The 17,969-nt window shown below is 50.1% G+C and overlaps 1 protein-coding gene across 2 annotated transcripts in view; it reads right to left on the bottom strand.

The window, feature by feature from the left end:
- Positions 1–400: 400 nt before the first annotated feature.
- Positions 401–17,969, bottom strand: part of ACSF3 (acyl-CoA synthetase family member 3) — a 108,926-nt gene continuing 91,357 nt past the window's right edge. For both annotated transcript variants that reach the window (XM_048816495.2, XM_048816496.1), the window contains exons 8-10: positions 7,966–8,100; positions 6,805–6,916; positions 401–733 (exon numbers count right to left, since the gene is read on the bottom strand). In XM_048816495.2, coding sequence (XP_048672452.1) covers positions 616–733; positions 6,805–6,916; positions 7,966–8,100 — 365 coding nt within the window. In that variant the 3' untranslated portion in view covers positions 401–615. The remainder of the gene's footprint in view (positions 734–6,804; positions 6,917–7,965; positions 8,101–17,969) is intronic.

Below are 17,969 nucleotides of genomic sequence, written 5' to 3'. Positions count from 1 at the left end.
GATCCCATCAGCCTGAGCCTGCAGGAGGGATGCTGGACTGAACGATGGGACATACATGGCGACATTCTCCTTCTCCCCTCAGCCCAACCCCCAACACAGCCTGCTCCCCTTGGCATCTCCCATCCATCTAAACACTAACTCAGTGGACCAGGGACTGCCCAGCCAAGTCCTCAGGAGGCCGAAGTCCTCCATTATCAGCCCTGGCATGCACGTAGGACACTCCTCTTACTTGAAAATATTTCAGACCTCCCTGGTATTCACACACACAATTTATTCCTGGGCCTGGCTGCTCAGTGTCGATGGGGGGGGTGGTGGCTCTGAGACTCTTGAGCATGGCTCCTACAGAAGGAACATAACCTTGCTATTCTCCAGGTCCTGCTCAGCCCATGAGGAGACCGTGTGGAATAAAACAAGCTTTTATTGACTGACAATCCCAGCATGACAAGCACAGAGCCGCCCCTGCAGAAATCACTGACAACACCTGATTAGTGTCATTTTCAAGGCAAACCCATTGCACTAGGACGCATGAAAGCTCCTCAGAGAGACTCCACTCGGGCAGCAGGCATGACGGGGAGAGCCATCTCGATTGGCTCCTGCTCTCAGCCTGGTGCCTCACTAGGTTGGGTAGAAGTGCTTGAGAAGTTGCTTCTTGTTGACTTTTCCCATTTGATTGCGTGGAATCTCCTCCACCAGGAGCAGCTCTGTGGGGACAGTGTAGAACGCCATGGAGTCCCTGGAACACAGAAACATACTTTTTCAATAACCCTCACCATTACAGTGGTACCTCCCTTCCAGAGCCACCAGACGGTATGCTCCACTCTCTCTGGGGACAGCAGTCGCTGTAGATACAGTAAAAGGAAGATGAAACTTCAAGAGGGGCTCCCTCAAATCATGGGATGGTGGCACACATGGGAGTTGAGGGGTTAAAAAACTTGAGATAAGAACATCCAATAAAGCAGAAAGGGAAAAGGGTTCTGACTCTATGACTGCAAGGAAAGGGTTAATCACAACCCTTTCCTCATCTAATGCAACACACACACAGAGCAAAGCTTCCCTTTCCAGGAATGTGAAGGGTTAACCCAGTTCTGGCAGACGACTCAAGTTCTACAGCCAGCAACAGAATGCATCTGAGAAATCCCAATCCCGGGCACCACTGGGGGTCAACATGATCCTCTTAGTCGTGCAGGACCAGGCAGGTCTGTCCACAACTAGCTCCCCAGCGAAGCACAACAGAGACACCTGTAAACGGGGCCATTATGGTGGGACAACATGGCAGGGCTCTGGCAAGGCTCATAGAGGAAACAAAGGATTCTGGCAACACAGCAAGATCATGGCATGGAAGGTTCAGCGGATCTGAGTGTGATGGACGCATCTGTGAAATCCAGCCCAGAGGAGAGTCATTTCAGGAAGACCATGGGACAGGCAGCCTCCCGTTAACGTGTGACATCTGCCCTCGCTGGATCCACGACTTGCCACTTCCTAAGGATTCACCACCAGAGCGGCCTCATCACTGCCGATGACCATAATGGATCTGGTGTGAGCAGCCCCCTCTCCCAGTTCATTCCACTGTGGGGCTGGGCTACGATTTCACAATCACAGGAGCGTGACATCACCGGTGTGTCAGCTCCAGGAAGTGCCCTGGCTCACTCAGACACACACAAGCCCAGGTATGGCTCCAAGCCCAGGGAGGCGCTGCAGAGAGACCCTCAGGGAAGGAGTCCCACACCTGGGGCTTGACGAAAGTCGTGAGTTCGCGGGGGGGAGCTGACGCATTGGCAGTAAGAGCCTCTTCCTAGCATAGGGAATTAGAAATCAGGTCCCTCCCAGTGGGGCCTGTACAGACCCAAGGAGCTGGGGAAGCAGGGAGAACAGTGCCAAAAGCCCTGGGAGAGGTGCAGCGTGTTTGAGTGAGATGCCTCTGCAGCAGCTGGCCCTTCCCAAGTTTGCTGGGAGCATCAGCCGTGGAGTCACTTTCAGCTGGGGATATGGGGACGTCCCCTTTAAGATACCGAGTGAGACTCACGTCACTTGTGACCCAAACCAGCTGTTGGCTGGGGATGGACGAGACAATCACAGTCCTACTGGGCTCCCGAGTCCCTTCACACCCCCATTGCCTGTGCACGCCAGTTGGTTAAAAAACGCACGACAGACCTCTGCGCGTGCCCCCAGAGAGGGGAGGATGAACTGCCTTCAGTGAGCAGAATGGATAGCTCCGAATGGATACTAATCAATCCTTACGATTAGCAGTGGCAAGGAAAACAAATGATAAACGCAGAGTAATATCATTAAGGAAGCAAAGCCATGCAGAATTACACAATTCTAAGTGGGTCTCCTCGTTACTAGTTGCTTTGCTGAGAACGTAACAGATGAGCTCGCAGGCCGGCCAGCTATGCTCAATGGCTAACTCTGCCCAGGCTAACTTGTGTGCCCTTTCGCACAGATGTGCACGCTCTTCCACACACGCAGGCCCATGTTCCTTCTCTCTTTCACAGGAGGGAGTCTCAGCACAGAGCTAGCTCAGCAACCAAGTCTCTTCAGCCTTTGAAGAGCAGGGGGCTTGTCTCCCGCCTTCTGCTGCCTGCATATCATGAACCTGGGGCCATAACCAACTCCGACAGGCAGCTCCCTAACACTGATTCTAATGCAACATGCCAAGTCCACTGAGCTCTTCAACCACCATCCCTCCTCCCCCTTCCAAACCCAACGATCAACACATCCTGCCATATGGACGGCTCTAACTCAGGATGGCGCCTGTCACCATGAAACGAGATTGGAGGCGAAAGCTGCAAAATGAATCACTCTGAAGAGGGACATGTGTCGCCTGCCAGGGAGTGCGAGAAAGGGGCAAAACAAACGTAAGTGACACACAAAATAAAGGGGAGAGACAGAGCGAGAGGGACCGACGTGGACTGAGGGGAAAAGCCAGCATGAGCGTGGTGCTGGGAGACAGCACCAGACAGCACATGGGCAAGGGGCAGGGATGCTTCCTGGGGCTCTCGCTGCCCCTTCTAAGGCACAGGAGACACTGGCTGGATTTCTCCTCTCTTCACTATCTTTGCTGCACACGGCAAAGAATCACAGTGTAAGCCGGAGAGGGTCTAAGCACCGTGAACAGAGGAGATGGGAGAGCTCTCTCCCTGCGGACTGGCTTGATTGAAGGGCAGACTGTGACTAGACAAAGGCGAACAAAGCCCAGGCAAAGACAAAAGCAGAGAGGTCACAGAGCAGCACAGATCTCCCTGCCTGTGCTTTGGGAAGACGCACTAACTGGAGACAGTAAGGGAGGACTGGTTGAAGCGTCTGGGCACACCTGCATGTGCTGGTTCAGACAGTGCCACAGGAAACATCTGTGACTGCAGGGCTCATGCTAAAGAGTAATTACAAACAGCATTGCATCCTGGCATTCTGGGGACTGTGCCTTGTTGGGCACCAGCTTAGAGTCAAGGATTTAATTTGAGACAGGCCAGGATGGTCTTTCTGAACTGCCGTCTAGACAGTATGTGGGATGGTGGCTATGTGGGCAAGGGCTGTAACAGGTAAGGATAAAGGGAACTGCTGGAGACAACTCCAATCCTATCAGTAAGACAAGCACAGCGGCTATCAAACGAACACACTGTGGTGCCTTCATCTCCAACTTACCCCCCCTGCCGCACTCCCGTCTCAACGCCTCAGTCCCAGTGACGGGGAGGTACATCCCTTTTTTGCTAGTGGAGATTTGCGAATACATTAGAGCTGCTTCCCCCTCTCCGGGAGGTGAGTCCCAGCCATAGATTCCAAGAGTGAATCAAGGTAAAGGTATGGAGCAGACTGCCAGGTATCTTCAGGGTTCCCAGACTAGTGGGTGTAAAAGGATGAATATGTTTTTACTGCGGGAGGCAGTGACAGCAGGAGGCAGGATGCTGGGGCTCAGACTTGGCTGCTCTGTTGGACCAGCCAGCGTGGGGTTGGTTCCTTTGTTTGATTTTTTTCTCCCACTAAGTAATTGTTTAATCAGAGCAGCAGCTGGCCAGCTAGAATCTTCTTTCCATTTCCTCAATTGTAGTCTTCCAACTGCGATTTTGCAAATCCAGGGGAATCTTTAATTGGCCAGCTGTGCAGCCCTTGATGAAACAAGTATTCCTACTGTTTGTGAAATAGTGCCAGCCTCCCCAGAACGATCTGCAGCCCTAGGGAAAGGAGTCTCCAGGAACACAAATGGCTCCAGGACTATATAGTTTGCTAGTGGAATAGTAAAATAAATAATAATAACAATAATGATAATAAACAAAAGAGATCCTGCTTCTCCATCGCTCGGCTGCTGCGGAGGCTCCCAGGGTCCTCGGGGCCTGGCCCGGCTCTCCCTCCAATCAGTACTGGCTCTGTGCCTAGCGTGTCAAGCCCAAATGAATAGCTTTTGGCCAGATTTTGGAAAATTAGCCCAGGGTTTCAGTGCAGAAATGCTGTGCCACTGTTTGCCTCTGAGCTACAGGCACCTTTACCGCAACTGCTCCTGCAAATGGGTGTTGGAAGGGCTCCTTTTGTTGTGCTGGGCCTTACGGCCCCCCGCTGGGATGGAGAGGAGACCTGATGGACGGGCTTCCCAAGGCTGATGAACAAATGGACAGGAAGGAGGATGGGGGGAAGATAGCAGCATTATCGGCAGAGACCTGAGCAAAGGTCCCTGCTTTGGTGGAAACAACTGGGGAGGAAACATGATGCTTCTGCCCCAAGGTCCCTGCTTTAGCTCCTGTTCTCTGCTACACTGTGTGTTCCATGAGTGACTGTGCCCCATTCCCCCACTTCACTGCACAGCCCCTTCTAGCTTTCGAGGGTGTAACTTCCACTAGTGTGGCAGAGAATCAGACCGTTACCGCACCATTCGTCAAGCGCACTTCTGGGGAGCGCAGCCCATTCCTTTCCATTACCACCTGCACAGCGAGTAGTTAGCACCCGGCTCTCAGGAGTTGCTGACCTTTCTGCAGCCCCAGGCCCTGTGGCAGACAGTGCTGCTTACAGCTCGGCTCTAACCCAGTGCACCACTTTGGTTTTGTTTGGGTTCAGTCAGCTCACCCCTTCTGGCGACCAACGCCCCAAACTACCAGACCGGCTGATGCCCTGAGAGTGTTTTCGCTGCTCCGGGCCGTTCACACCAGACGCCCCTTTGAGCTGTCTATGAGTGGTCTCCAAATGAAACCATGTCTTCCTACTGATCTCTTAGAACACAGGACCCATGCTGCCTCTCCATCACTCTGCACTTACATCAATAATTACACACAACCAAACTATATTATATATGCCTTCCGACTGGCAGTCACACCGAGGAGCAGTGAGGGGACGGCGCAGGCCAGTGAGGGTGGAATCTTTCGGGATTGCAGCTGCTAAACCCTGAACAGTTTCTCCTGAGCACAGACTCATAGAAATGTTGGGCTGTAAGGGACCAAGAGGGCACCTAGTCTGTCCCCCAATGCGGAGCCAGGACCAAGTAAGCCTAGGCCATCGGTGACAGCCACTTTTCTAACCTGTTCTTAAAAACTTCCAAGGATGGGGATTCCGCAGCCTCCCCTTGTAAACTATTTTAGTACTTAACTCCCCTTACTGTTAGGAAGTTTGTCCTAATATCTAATCTAAATTTCCCTTGCTGCAAATTAAGCCCATTACTTCTTGTCCACCCATCAGTGACCATGGAGAACAATTGATCACTGTCCTCTTTATAACGACCTTTCATATATCTGAAGGCTGGTATCAGGTCCCCCATCAGCCATCTTTTCTCTAGACTAAACTTTCCCAACCTTTCCTCGTAGACTGTATTTTCTAAACCTCTTATTTTTCTTGCTTTCCTCTGGACTCTCTAAAATAGTTCACATCTTTTCTAAAGTGTGGTGCCCAAAACAGGACACAGTACTCCAGATGGGACCTCACCAGCGCCAAGAAGAGCAAGATAATTACCTCATGTGTCTCATATGCAACACTCCTGTTAATATACTCCAGAATGACCTTTGCCTTTTACACAGGAGCATCACACTGTTTACTCATGTTTGATTTGTGATCCATCAGACCCTTCTCTGCAGTACTGTTGCGTAGCCAGTTATTTCCCATTTTGCAGTTGTGCATATTTTCCCTTCCTAAGTGTAGTACTTTGCACTTGCTCTTATTGAATTTCATTTGTTGATTTCAGACCAATTCTCCAATTTATCAAGATCATTTTGAGCTAATCCTGTCCTCCAAAGTGCCTGCAACCCCGTCCCAGTGTGTGGTTATCTGCAAATTTTATAAGCATACTCTCCACTCCATCATCATCATCATCATTAATGAAAATGTTGACTAGTACTAGCCCCAGGACTATCCCCTGCAGGACCCCACTTGGTCTGTCCTCTCCGTTTGACAGCATGTGTGAACTGAGTTTTTTCAGAGATTTATAACGTGGCCAAATTTGGGTGGATTTTCATGGGAACAGCAAAAGGCACATTCCTGACTCAGTGGCCAATTCTGGCTACATTTCAGAGCCCTGTTCCAAAGCACGTAGGCACTAGACTTTCTCAAAGAAAAGGTAACCAGAATTTTTTTTTATGGTAAATCAATGTATCTTCCCCCCCATAATTTGTTCTTGGAAATGGCTGAACCATATTGGCTAAAACTTAAAATAATTCAGCATACAAGTCCCATGGAAACTGCAACTCAAAGAGCTGAAGTTTGGCAAAGTTATAAGCAAATGAAAGGGTATTATAATGGGAAGTATCGGACAACCTTAATAGCAGGTGGTGCTATCAACCCCACCAACAGTAGACTACAGCATTTGCTGTGCACTGTCCCATGACTGGCACTTACCTTGCCCAGCTCCTCAGGTCCTTGAGAGACAGCATCTCACCCTCCTGCAATTTCACCACAGCACTGACCCGCTGGCCCCACGTCACGTCTGGAGGTCCGATCACAGCCACATCTGGAGAAAAAGCAAAAGATTCAGCCTGAAGCTACTCAGCCCCATTTCCAAGAGACCAGGAGAAGAGTGTAAAAGAGCTAACTCTGCAAGCTGCCGAGACAATGGTCAGGTGGGCAGGAACAGCCACGTACAGGGAAGGAGAACATCGACGGGGGGGGGGGGGGGGATGGGGTAGAGGGAGGGGATTTACTAGGAGTAACAGGGTAGAGCTGACAGAAGAATATCAGGAACTCGTCCAATGGCAGGGTCTAATAGAGAGCGGAAAAGCTCCCCAAGTAGCCTGGATAAAGAGAGAACTGTCCTGCCCTGCACTTATTCCATCCCCTACTGGGCACCCCGCCTTGGTGGTGCACTGATTCCCTCCTCGAATGAAGGGTCAGCAAGGAGGTCAGGGAAGGTTTAATGAAAATTTATCATTTCCAAAATTTGACGTGAGCTGCTGCTGAATCTGCACCTGGCTGTGAGTTTCCTGGCTTCAGTCACAGAGGCTCTGAATTCAGTCTGCTTGTCACTCACACCCAACCCTGCTAATGGAAAGGCCGTGAAACAGCCTCCAGGCAAGAACCCTCAGGCAGTCTCACATTGGGTTCTTCTGGGTTACTGCTGTGACCCAAGCAAGGCTCCCCAACGGCACCTCCCTCATATGCCTTCTATCCTCATTACTGCACAGCACAGAGACAAAACCAAACCAACACGGCAGCTAACATGGCCAGAATGGAGCTCTGCGAGGAACAATGTACATTACCACAGGCAGCTCATGGGGCATTGTTACTGGGCGGCCATGGTTGCAAACACGCTCAGAGACCCGCTCTTGAGACTTGGGCTTCAATATAATTCTGGCCCAATTCAGCATCCTCACTAGTCTCCTGTCAGTTGGAGGCCTGGGGGGCACTGCAAGCTGGGACAGAGATGCCTGGGGAAAGCTTGCCCAGTGCCTGCCTGCCCTGGGACCATCTCCAGGTACAGCTCTTCACCTTGAGCAATAACACTTTGATTTGCCCGCACCCCTTCAAAGCCAAGAGCAGAGAACACAAGGTGCTGCACCTTACCTGCAATACTGGGGTGCGCTAACAGATGGCGCTCGACTTCTAGGGCGCTAATTTTATAGCCTCCGCTTTTGATGATGTCCACAGAGGTGCGGCCCTTGATCCAGTACATGCCCTCTTTATACACTGCCGTGTCTCCTGCAAACAGAGCAAATGCTGCTTAGCAGCCGTTTCCTCCTTATGGCCCTGCCTGTTTTCCCAGTCCCGCCACTCCCACACGGATCAGTTCAGATAGCACCCTCCGTGCTGCCAGGCGTGGATCCAGTGGGTCCTACTGCTGCTGCTTAGCATGTGCCACCACACCCACAGAGCCACGTTCAAAGCACTGGTCAAAACTCATCTCTGGAAGAGACCTGCTGGCTGCTGTTTGCAGGACATCTGCTATTGGCCAGCAAGCATTTGAAGAGATTCTCTGCTGAGCATCTTAAGGCTCCAGGCAGCCCCACTGGGATGACACACACTGTCCCCAGGGCTTGGTGTGGAGATCTCCGACATAGGGATACCAATAGACTGAGAGCAGGTTAGATAGCCTTGCTTTGCCTCCCTCCCAGAAAGGACTGTCCACCCACCAGAAGGAAAAGTGAAGAGTGGTACTCTGGCTTCCTAAATAAAAAATCTTGAATCTGAAAGCTGTACAAATAAGAAGATGCATTACCTCTGCTGTGGGCTGGTTCCTTTCCCAATGTGCTTGGACACAATCCACGCACTAGATCAACTCCCAGCTCACCCCTTCCTGGTTTTATTGACAATTAACAATGATCAAGCATGAGGTTCATCTCAGACCTTTTCCTTGGGCTTGGCTGTTCCTAGGTCTCTGCACCAGGACTGCTAGATCCTTCCTCACTCTCTCTAGACAGCCACCTCCACCCCTTGCACCTCTGGTTAGGGTAATGAGTTACCTGCCTTAGGGAGTCAGCAGAACCCAACTAATCCTTTCCCAGTGGGACCCACACCTGCCAAGAGTGTGTTTGGCGTGTGTGGGGAGGTGCTGCCTGCTACTTCCACCGCAGCAGACAGTGCTGGAGGCTTTAGAGAGGAGTTCGATTTCTAAACCTGGGGTTAACCCCACCCACACCAGACCTGGTTATGATGAAAAGAGGGGGCTGGTGCTATTTCATTACAAGGACTGGATTTTTACCAAACGGCGAGTTGAATTAGAATGGTTCTTTCTGGAGGGCTCACAGAGAGCGAGTGAGGCAGGTGTGATCAAATAAACAATTAGTCACTTGTACTGCAGTCTGGGAAGATTGAGGAGAGAGGTCATCCCAGCACAGCCTGGCTAAATGTTTAACAAGCTGGGCTGCACTTCGATAGCTAGTTAAGATGATTAGTCACATTTTGCTAATAGAACCTTTGTCACCCTTTGGGCTGGGTGGGGGAGTGTCTCAGGACTACTGACTTCAATTGCAGACTCTTGACAGGAGCACAAGAGAACTCTTAGCTTTAACCTATCCGTCAATCTCCATTCTCTCGTTAATGACACACAGTTGCATTGTGTCCACACACTGAGCTTGATTCCCCACTGTGGTTTCACTGACGAACCTGATTGCACTGCTGGTGGGAAAGCTCAAATCGGAAGGAGACGGCTCATGAAACAGGAGCCTCAGACAAAGGCCTGAGTGGTTGAAATCAGCTCTGCTGCAGTTCAAGAGCCCTTCCTCGCTAGCCCCCCTGGCGCTAACCTGCTTCCCCCTGCTGGTTCTGATGCTGGTTCGGAAAATGGAACTCTGGTAAGTGAAAGGACACAGGGAGCCACAGTGCTCAGAATATCCTCCTAGCCGTGGGAGGTCTGGCCTAAAGGCTGCAGAACAGGCTGGCCAGGAGTATTCGAGGCTACCCCAAAAAGCTGCAGTAGCAGAGAGACTGTAGCCACTATCAGCTGGCCCAGGAAACTCAGCCAACCATGCTGCAAAGCCTGGGGTCTCCGTGAAAGAGGCAGCAAGAAGGATCCAAAGGGACTGCTTTGATTCTCCGATGTGCTCAGCTCTGGGTATCTCGGTGCATGGTCCCAGGCTGGGCATAGACCGACCAGTGCCATGATGCTCCGTGGCTATCTCTGGGCTTGCAAATAGTTTCTTCCAGAGATGAATAGCTCTAGTTCTCCATGAGTAGGGTCTTACCAAATTCACGGTCCACTCTGGCCTATTTCACAGTCATATGATTTTAAAGACAAGACATTTCATGATTTCAGCTACTTAAATCTGTCCTGACCCAAAAAGGAGTTGCAGGTGGCAGCAGCGGCCGCGCTCCGGCCGCCCAGCTCCGAAGGCAGCAGCGCTGAAGTAAGGATGGCCTGGTATGGCATTGCCACCCTTACTTCTGCGCTGCTGCTGGCAGGGCACCGCCTTCAGAGCTGGGCACCCAGCCACCAGCCGCCGCACTCCAGCCGCCCAGCTCCGAAGGCAGCAGTGCTGAAGTAAGGATGGCCTGGTATGGCATTGCCACCCTTACTTCTGCGCTGCTGCTGGCAGGGCACCGCCTTCAGAGCTGGGCACCCAGCCACCAGTCGCCGCGCTCCAGCCGCCCAGCTCCGAAGGCAGCAGCGCAGAAGTAAGGGTGGCAGCAATACTGTGACCCCCCTGCAAGTCCCTTTTTGGGTCAGGACCCGCAGTTTAAGAAACGCTGGTTTTCCCCTGTGAAATCTGTATAGTATAGGGTAAAAGTACACCAAAGGCCTGATTTCAAGGGGGCAGAACAGATTTCATGGTCCGTGACGCATTTTTCATGGCTGCGAATTTGCTAGGGCCCTAACAATGAGGATTCTCTCTCCTTTGCCCACTATGGAGCCCTTAGGATCACCCTCCCTCTCCGATGATGCCATACTTCTGGACGGGCCTTTCTCTGAAGCCAGGCACCATGCACCTGAGTCTGCTGGAGCAGTTGCTGTTGAGTGTCATAGGACCACTCTTCCTCCTCGAAATTGAGCGGCTAGACCCAGGCTTTGAATCTGGGTCAATTCCAACAATATGTGCATTTCCACTGAATCGGGCGTCCACATGCTGTATCTGCATGTGTCACTTCCCTCAGTTTAACCAGGAACCGATACATTATCCCCAGATTTTCCTGTGTTGAGTTTGGTTTCTCATGTGCAATAATCAAAGTGTGCCCATGTATATCAAGAACTGTTTGAATATTTTAAAGAGATGGGAATTTTTTTTAAGCGGGGACTCTCCTGATATTTGACTCTTGGCGGTTGAAAGGAATTCATGCCCCATGTGATAAATGACCCGTGTTTTCTAAACATCAGGGCAGTCTGTGAGACTGACAGATGTGTAGAATGAAACATTAATTGAAATGCGACTTCAGGAGTGAGGAGCGGGCGTGGAAAACCAGGTGCTTGAGCCAGCGACCAGGGGTGTATTCATAAACAGAAGCCAGGAAGAGAGGGAATTTTGACCTAATTCAACAGCAAACAGCGGTGTCCATGTCACCCGTCACTATTTACACAAAGTGGAGCTGCCATTTTTCCGCACACGGTGCCAGTTATGTGAAACAGACAGCTGTCCAATAGGAATGGGTTAAGTCCACCAAATGAATTCAGCTGGAGATGTGATACGTATCTGAACCCAGGTCTCTATGTCAGTAGTGAAAGTACCTTGTGACTGATGAGATCACTCACTCCCCCATAGCTTTATCTCCAGCTTTATCTGAATTAACTGGGCTGCGCTCCCTTGAAGGAGGCGCTCTGTAGGTGGGGTGTTAGCCTAGCACCGCAGGACAGAGCTCTTAGAGGTGTGCTTGGTGTTGTTGCAGGAACTCTGACACCATAAAAAAGTAGAAACCACGACCACAGATTAGCAGGCAGACAGCCCCTTTTGCAGTACAGTGTTCCAGTATGTGTGGGTTCAGCCACTCCTGATAAGGGAGCTCCTCTGGAATGACAGAAAGCACTGGGGGTTCAGAACAGGGGGTTGGTTCTACACAAAATGTCTTTGCCATTAGCTGTGTACTGTGGAAGGCTGAGTTCACAAATATGGGCTGGGCTTAAGTTGACCCAGGGCAAGCGACAGTGTTTGTGCCCAGCTTTGAGAAAATATAACACCCAGCACAGAAGACTGGAGTGGACCCAGTTCCCCAACGGCTGCTATTTGGGACGAGGAGCCGATGCTAATGGTTTGGTGAAAGGTCTACTAGAAAAGCTGATAGAAAGTTTCTCTGCTTCTATAGCAGATTGGAAATTATGCCCCTGATCGCTCCTGTGAAGGTCGTGAGATAGGAAATAATACAACTGCAGATTTCTTTCCCAGGTGGAGATCTAGCTCTCTGTTCTAAAGCATCTCTGCTATCCCCTTGATGTGGCATGATCCCAAGGTGTGTGGGTCCACAGGGAAGGCTTCTCAGCTCTCCAGCCTTTCTCACGACCATCTCCTTAAGAAATGCATGTAGCAATGTCACTGGGAAAGCCATTGTTTTTCCTCTTCAAGGCTGGCCCAGGAGGGGGAAGCAGTGCGCCTGCTAAGTGATCTTTTGGTAGCACCCTCTGAAAATTAGTGGGTTTCTCTGCTCATCCTCCTCCTGGAACTTCACCATCTTCTGCTTGGGATGTCAAGACCAACCCTCCTGTCGTATGTGCCAAGGCGTTAATTACACCCCCTTGTCTTGAACCAGGAGCGGTGTGTGTGTGGGCAGATTCCGTTCGCTCTCCCTCGTGCAGATAACCCTTGCAAGCTGGGTCACCTGAGTCCTGGGGCAGCTTTGATCTCTCCAATGCCCCCAGACACTCTTTTCAGCAAGCTAAGTACTTGCTATTGCTCTGGTTGGCCAGAAGCCGGATCCCAGTTGGATTCCATGTTGCCACTTTTGGAAGGTTCTCAAAAAACTTCTGCTTCCTACTAGCCGCACCCGGAGCTGCTACTTTCCCAGATAGTCACTAAGCAATAAGAAAAAGAAGGTAACAGTAACCAGGGGTGAATGGGGGCACTCACTGGGAGAAGGGAATGGGACCCCCACGCGCCACCTCTCTGCCCTGGGATGGCTCCTGTCCCACCAGTATCAACAACACCCCTAGTCTGATGCAAACACTCTGTGGCCTCAGACAGCTGTGTTACTACTTGGCATTATTATTACTGCTGTTAACCCCAGGGACATGCTCTGTGATTTCTCCCTCTCTCTGGTTTCTCTCCCTTCCCATTTCTTCTCTCTAAACCCCGAGCTGCCGAGACTGGATATCCCTTCCACTGTTGACAGGACAGGGCATACTATGCGTGTCACTCCTCCAGGGCTCCTGGGAATGGCGGTGCACAGAGGACAGGCGCATTACCCTCTGCCCTGTGCCATCTGCTACCAGCCTATCAAGTAAGCCAGTATATCCAGAACAACAGAGCACTAGATGGCTCCCCGCCAAGAGGGGTTTCCTACTCCAGTGAGACTAGTTAAGAAGATGCTGCTGTTTGTTTAATGACTGTCCCCCTCCCACATGCAGACTTAAAATAAAATAATGGCTTCCCCTCAGACCCTGAAATCATATCTGGTGCCAGCAGTGCTGGAAGCTTGTTGAGGCACGCATGGGCCTCCTTGCGGCGTCTGAATGCTGGACACTCCACCGTCTGCTGCGAGTCCGTTCATTCAGTGCCCGCAGAACACGAAAACACACCGGCTGACTCACCCTAACAGGTGGATTTTTCAGAATGGAGGATTTGTCTGTGTCAGTGTCTGAAGGAGTTTATGACGACACACTGAACAAGGGTCATTAACATGCTCTTCTGAGCAGAAGGACAGCGCTAAGCATGTCCACGCTTACTAGACTTCTCACTCCTAACACTGTTCATCACAATGAGCACTCGTTCTGTTGGATCACTTGTTCCTGGTAAACACAGAAACACTTCTACAGGGGATAGCAATGTGTCATGAACAAACATTTTGTGCTTATAAAGCAACAAACATTTTGACTGACGAAATGAAACACATGGACATTTTGTGTTTCCTGGAAGAAGTTACTGGGACAGCAGGAATGCATAGGAAAAACTGTCCTGATAAAACTGGGCTGGAGAGTGTCTTCGCCACTGGCAGACCCCGCTGCCAGAACTATGTTAAGAGTTGAATTATTAGGTCAACTTTATCACCCATTACAGAGTGTTAGCAATATTGTTGACCAATATATGATGGGCTAATATGTATCACATTATCAATATGTATTATCCACATCACGGGTATTAATATGCATTAAGCACATAATGCCACTCTATCATTGTACTGTGTATATATGTACTTCTAGCAGTTACATGAACTACATTGGCCTATGTCCTTCTATAATCCCATTCACTTCTGCTAAGTATCCCATAACACTTTGCAAAGCTGAAGTCAGCTTTGGCATTAGACAATGAGAAATTCATCAAAGGCAAAATACATGCCTGTCCTGCCCTGCTACAAGTGGAGAAAGTATCTTTACATTCCAGTTCCTGGAATTCTAGGATCCAAAACAAAGACAAGGAAGGAACAGAACAGCACGTTAAGGAACTGGTACGAACAGATGGGTTGGACTTCAGTGATGTGTAAAGAGTTTTGTAACTTGCAAAGTCATCCTAAAAATACTGCTGGCTGAAACGTGTAACTTCTGTGTAAGATGAATTTAACAGCGCTGCATGGGATAGCTTCCCAGAAACCAGTATTGTACTGAGCCTTTCTTCCTGGATTACATGATTATTGACTTTCAGCAATAAACCTGACTGACAGCAGTTACTTGGTCTTTTGAATATATTTCATACCGAACCAAAGCGTGGTCAAGCAATTAACTACACAATTTATCAACAATCCTGACTGCTCCGCCCCCTGATGCCAAGGGGGTTACACGAGAGATGGATTTGACCCACAGTGCACAATTAAAAAGAGAAATTAAATTAGAGGTCTAGCGGTTGAGAAATGTTTGCTCAGTGACATCGTTCATCAGCCCTGCAGAATGGTGCTAAGCGGAGCCTGCCAACAAAGCAAGTCCTGCATCAGGACGGCTTTGTGATAGAGACAATCTCCACTGGGAACCAGAGCGAGAGCACTAATCTCATTTCACTCTTGACCTAGGGCACATTTGAACCCAGGTGTCTGGAAATAAAAGGCACATGTGGGCGGAAGAAGGAGGGAGTCCTCAGAAACATATGTTGCAATCTTTGATGTTATGACAGTGTCAGCCTAAGTCCCTAGTGGGGACACGAACTGGTGGTGCTGAGAGCACAGAGCTGACACACCAGTGAACACTGAGCCACCACACTGGCTTGTCAATTACAACCTGGACTTTCTTGGCTTTTGTCAGTTTCTTTATGTTATTTACAACTTTTTTTTTTTTTTTTGCATTAATGGTCCCTATAGATAAAGGCCAGCCTTATTCCAACACGTGCTGTCAAGTGCATTCCCATCAGCCCCGAGAAGGGACGTTCCTGGCTAGCTCCAGATGCATTCTCCATGAAGTTTACAAATCAAAGACATGCTTTCTATCTGCCAGCACCGTAAACAATGTTCCCTCTAATTTTTTCCATCCACGTGCAGAATAAATTTTGTTATGTGTACCGAGGTATGTGCAGATGTGCGCCACCAGTAGAAACAAAAAACAGAGACTGTGTGAGCTGGCTTCTGGGAAGATCTCAGAAACAGTGCACTGTAACTTTAAGAGAGGCACTCAGTCACTCACCGTTCACCACAGCCACTCCGAGACCTGAGCCAAGCTGTCCCCTCTCCCTTGCTCTGCGGAGATGGGGTACAGGGGCAGGGGGACACCCTGACATCAGCACCCTCCCCACACTCTGCACAGCCAGCAGGAGGGTCCCGGGAGCAGCTGCAGGACGGAGCAACGTGGAGGGAGGGGCACCTGAACACACGCTGCTGGCACGATCTCTAATCAGCTGGGCGGCATTTGAATCTCTCCTGTTCGGCCGCCCAAGTGCGCAGCTTACAGGGAACACAGCCCGTAAACCCAGCTGGGCACGTGAAAACCAGGCTGCGGGCTTTCTGCTTCGTACAGCAGCAACATGAAAAAACCTGGAATCAGAACTTCCCTGCCTCTTTTACCAACGATGCCTGAGGCGGAACAGGCCCCAGCCCTGCTCCGGTAGCTAGACTGGCTCTGCAGGATTGAAGAGCTAGCACAAATTATAGGGAAAAAACAACCCAGCAGTGAACTGCCAGGAAAGTAGGACATTAGGACACAGCTGGCCTGATTAAACCCATCCTTACTCTGGTCTCCCCTTTTGCACCAGCAGTGTTCAGCCATTTGCTGAAATCAAACATCTAAATGTTCAGCCTTTGCAATCACTAGAAGACATTTCTACATCCAATTATGCACACAGGGTGCTTGTGCAGTGGGGAGCTGCCCACAAAGGCCCAACTACTCACCCTGCAAAGGGGAAGGCGAGGCAATGGGCACTGATGGCTTCAGAAGAGGAAACACCTATTTCAAAGCTGTATTTTCCAAGCCCTTTGTTATAAACGCACAGCTCTCCCTGTAGGAATCACAGGAAGCTGCACTCACAATTCAGACATGGGGACAGGAAGCCTTGTCATTGCTCTGTGAACCTATGGTCCATAGTCAGAACCACATACAAGGCCCACTATAATTTCTACAGAGGTGACCTCTAAATGGCATTAGAACTAGGGTGACCAGATGCTAAATACAAAACATCGGGACCGCTGCAGGGGGAGTGCCTTTTCAATTCTTACAACCGCCGAAGCCCGTCAGCAATTGAAGTATCCGCCGCCGAAGTGCCACCGAAGACCCGGACGTGCCTGGTGAGTGTAACAATTGAAAACGCGCTCCCCATGCCTGTCACCGCCGCCTAAGGAAAAAAAGAAAAACAACAAAACCGCGCCCGAACGAAATATCAGGACTAGTGGCGTCCCGACCGTACTTTGGTCAGGACGCGGGACAACCCGCTCAATATCGGGACAGTCGAGATTATTGGGATATCTGGTCATCCTAATTAGAACTTCTGATAATTCACCCAGTGAGGAACAGGGCTAACGGCCATTCTCTTGTGCCATTACATTAGTAAGCAGCGAAACCTCAGCTTGAAAGGAAATGTATTTTGTAGATAAGCAAAAAGAAAAAAGTGAGTGACTTTAACCTGCTGCCACGGTGGCAGCTAATACTGTGACCAGCTGTTCCAAGGGTTCTTGAGTTCTCTTGGGGGTTCTTAGTGTCGTTCTGCTCCTGCAGTGTTCACAGGGTGAAATTCACCCCTCTGCAGAGGGCCTCGGTGATGAAGCAGGACTTGAGCAGCACATGGGCCTTGAGCTGGGTTGAATTTCACCCTCTAAGGCTCTAGGCTTATTCTTCCTTAGCTCCCTCGTTATCTCACTCAAAGTTATTTGTTTCTGGGGGAAGAAGACTGCAGATCAGCTGTAGAAAATCTGTGGGGCAAAAATGCAATAGAAGGAAAGTGGAGTGGGAGCAAGGAGTATTGTCTGGGCTAAGCGGGGTGATCAGCATGAAACCCAGTGTGAGCTGAGCTGAGCGCACCCTGCAGAGCCCAGGCAGCTACAATACCCCACCTGTGACACAGATACATGCCAGGCACTTGGCCTTATGGAAATATTTCAGTTTACCAGAAGCTAGTGACAGTGGGTGCTCTAAGCTAGTTCCGTGGATAGCCCTGCTTCCACCTACGTCACCTCAGTGATATGAAGAGCTTCCCCCTAAACATCTCCCTAGCAATGCCCTGTTAGCTAGCCCCAGCCACACTGTGACATTGGAACAGGGTTTGCCATTTAACAGCATTAAACAAAACATGATTAGACCCCAGATATTCCCAACTGTCCAACCTGGGCTCCTAACCCGGAAATGTAAGCTCTGGACCGAGGGCTTTAGCCCTAGCCATTTTGGGGCCCCATTTGTAAAGTGGCCCTCAACCCAGCCCTGTAATTTTGCCAGCACAATTTTACACTCACAACCAACTTTGCCTACATTTTGTGCTCACCATTAATTGTGGGGGCAAATCACATGAGTTAGCCATTTAACTCCCTGATCTGTGGGCTCAGTCAGGTGTTGCAGGTGCAAAGCTACATCTTCCCATTTGCTTAAACAA

This window comes from Caretta caretta, chromosome 12 (assembly GCF_965140235.1).
Source record: "Caretta caretta isolate rCarCar2 chromosome 12, rCarCar1.hap1, whole genome shotgun sequence".
NCBI classification, from domain to species: Eukaryota; Metazoa; Chordata; order Testudines; family Cheloniidae; genus Caretta; species Caretta caretta.
The sequence above is the reverse complement of the archived record's forward strand: the minus strand, read 5'-3'. Positions and strand labels throughout refer to the sequence as shown.